General features: G+C 42.3%; 1 protein-coding gene across 3 annotated transcripts; it reads left to right on the top strand.

Moving 5' to 3' along the window:
• Window positions 1,137-3,236, top strand: LOC104773265 (putative thiamine biosynthesis oxidoreductase ThiO; the record flags this gene model as incomplete). Of its 3 annotated transcripts, none has more annotated exon segments than XM_010468855.2 (9): window positions 1,137-1,316; window positions 1,402-1,459; window positions 1,562-1,670; window positions 1,780-1,927; window positions 2,000-2,051; window positions 2,134-2,280; window positions 2,359-2,458; window positions 2,723-2,849; window positions 3,138-3,236. In XM_010468855.2, coding segments are annotated over 9 exon segments (992 nt in total), but the record flags the coding sequence as incomplete, so codon positions are not given.

The following is a 3,236-nucleotide window of genomic DNA, read 5'->3' as shown; positions in this document are numbered from 1 at the left end:
CAACTGATAACTTAACCATAACCATCGACAGATCAAGGTGGAGGAACGCTTACCGTCCCCTTCTCGACTATGACTAGGATCTCTCTCGGTTTAAGCTTGATAGAATCCTTCTCTCTCTCGCGGTGGCTCTCGGCTGTCTATGCAAAACATTCTATAGAGTCTAAGGGTTTATATCCTATATATAGGGTCGACTAAACCGCCTTGAGTTTCCTCAAAACGATAAGCCCTATCGTCCCCTAAATTCCCTTTTTATTCCCTACTCTCCTTATCCGATCAATTTTTCCTTTTCCGCGAGTTTTCATTTCTCTCGGGTTTCTATCCGCGTGAGTCGGCTTAAATCTCCGCAGAGATTCCGAGTTCTCGGGCCACCCATCGGCCCATAGTCATATCGATCCAACCTTGTCTATCGGCCTGATCCATCGCTCTTCGATGCGACCGTTCCCCGACAGTCCACACTGTCACTGTCACTCTCACTACACTATCAATGTCACTCTGACTGTAACTTAGACCAAACACCGAAACGTCCCGTTTCATCCAGAAAATTACATGCCTCCATCATCTAAGCAGCTAAGGATTCCGTTTCTTCAGTTCAAATGTCTGTTCACTACTTCAGTAGTCTTGAACTCTCCATTTCCATTCAAATCCTCTCAGTCTATCAAACTCATGTCCAGTGTCCTCCTGTACCACGGTCTGTATGTCCTATTACCCGGATACCGACCTGGTGTTGTCCGAATAACGTCTTTCTATCGTACTGCAATCGACTCCCCGATCGATCCGTAATCGGTCCTTCGATCGTCCCTAGTATTGTATCGCTATCAGCACTGGATACCGTATCACTATCGTCTCTGGATACCGTATCGCTATCGGCACTGGATACCATATCGCTACCGTCTCTGGATACCATATCGCTACCGTCTCTGGTACCGTACCGCTATTGTACTACGTACGTACTGCTATCGACCCTGGTACCGTACTGCTATCTTACTGCGTACGTACCACTATTGACTCTAGTACCGTACCGCTATCGATACCGCGTACGTACTGCCGCCCATACCGCGTACACAAGGCCTCAAAGCATGGGTAAGGTTTGTTTAAATAACATAGAACATGGTAAAATAACTGTTTGAACGGCCATTAGTACCAAACGTATTGTCGTGTAACACAATGACCAATGCTGTTTTTCACACTTTTTCTCTCTCGGTCTGGCCAGGCTTCTCTGAGTTTCCCCGTTGTTTCGCCTCTTCTTCTTCTTCTTCTTCTTCTTCTTCTTCTTCGTCTTCGGTGTCTCTTTCTATTCCCAACCGTCCTCCTCTTAGGTTAACTCTGCTCTTTTTCTCACACCTTTCTCTCCTTTCGCATTGTAATTTTTAGGTTTTTTTTTTTTTTTATTATTCAATCAAGGTACGCCGTGCTTGGTGCGGGTTTTGCTGGAATCTCTGTTGCGTGGCACCTGCTTAAGGTTACAATTTCATTTTCTGATTGTGATTGTGTTGAGAGAAATCTGCTTCGGGATTTAACATTTTGGCGAATCACTAACAACTTTTTTTTTTGTTTCCTGCAGGAGTGTCCAAAGGAGCTGAGAATAAGTGTTGATGTATATGATGAAATTGGCATCGGAGGTGGAGCTTCTGGAGTGTCCGGAGGGCTACTCCACCCTTATTCTCCTAAAGGTAGATCACGTTGCCCCCTTTTTGTGATTGACCGTTCTCTGAGATTTAGTCGGAAGAGTTTATACTTTATTGTAATGCTTAGTTTCATAGAGGTTTTTACTTCATGTAGGCAAGCTACTTTGGCATGGTGCTGAGTGTTGGAGAGAATGTTTAGAGCTCTTAAATGTTGCCGAGACAGCGGCTTCTTCTCCCTGTTACCCATATGCTGAGAAGGGAGACTCTAATAAGAGTTTCGGAAATTTTTTGGTTCGAAGAAGGTACACACACACTCTCAATAAAACACTTGACTTTTTCCTGCCCTTGAAAGGAAGTTCTTCTTCTTGCTTCAGGGGAATCTTGAGACCAGCAACAAATGCCAAGACTCTAGATTTAATGAGTGATGTAAGTTTGAACTTGACTTAGATACTCGAGAGATATTTTTAACTAAACCCGTAGTTTTATTGTTTATTACTTCTGCCATTAGAATGCTCGAAACTGCCTTGCTAGCTGTGTAGTAGAGACTATTGACAAAGATGGTGCACAAAATCTTGTCCCCAATCTATGCCTGCCTTTAAACTGTGCCTTCTATTTTCCAGAAGCTATGAATGTTAATCCGCAGCGATATCTCCAGGTTAACAGACATAAAACAACAGATTTTGAATTTTTTTTTATATGTTAGCAACAAAGCTTTTACCGACCCATTCTGCAGGCACTCTTTCTAGCATGCCAGAACACAGCAGAGGCATCACTTGGAAGGAAAAACGTAACTTTGGTGAAGAAATCTATAGATGATGTGTTCGAACTTGAAGGTGAGTAATGTGATTTTCTCAGGTTTCACATCATTTGAACTAGATTCTTATATTTTGGGTTAACTCTTGCACTCGCATAAGCTTTATGGAAACATCCTTTTAAAACTGATGTGATAAACTTAGTTGTAGATAAAATCTGGTCTGAAAGCATCATATGAGTCTATATGAGCATTTAAGAGTAGATAGCTATTAACATTCCGTTGGTAGAGTATCCATGCCTTTTCTCTTTGGTTCTCATCACAGCTTCGTTCTTGTTATGTGTAGGAGAATATGATGCAGTAGTAATATGTCTTGGATCCAAGATAGACTTTCTTCCAGGGCTTATTGGAAAGCTACCTTTAAGGACTTGCCGAGGTGTCATTACTCATTTGGAGTTACCCGAGAGTGCCAGGTATTTCTTCTCTCTGCTCAATACCTCTAAACATATAGAGACCTTGACCCCATAAAAAATTGTCCATTCCTAGTATTTTCTTCCAATACTGCTATTTCATTTCCCCGATATTAACTTTTACATCCTCATTCTATATTACACTTCTGGTTGGACTCTCACTACAGCCTGAGGTTTTTGTTAAGTGTGGGACCTTCATTGAAAAATAAAGTGTTGATGTACTCGCATTGCGACGTCTAGCCCAGCAACATGTTTTATTGGTTAGTTTACTTTTAAAATTCTCTATTGCAGGGGTTACCCTGATGGTGGACCTTCGATCTTGTCAGATGCATGGCTCGCAGTTCAGGGATCTCGTAATCTACACATGGGATCCACGTGGGAGTGGCAATC

Source organism: Camelina sativa, chromosome 15 (genome assembly GCF_000633955.1).
Source record: "Camelina sativa cultivar DH55 chromosome 15, Cs, whole genome shotgun sequence".
In the NCBI taxonomy this organism is placed as follows: Eukaryota; Viridiplantae; Streptophyta; class Magnoliopsida; order Brassicales; family Brassicaceae; genus Camelina; species Camelina sativa.
Note: the sequence above shows the minus strand (reverse complement) of the source record. Positions and strands in the feature narration are given on the sequence as shown.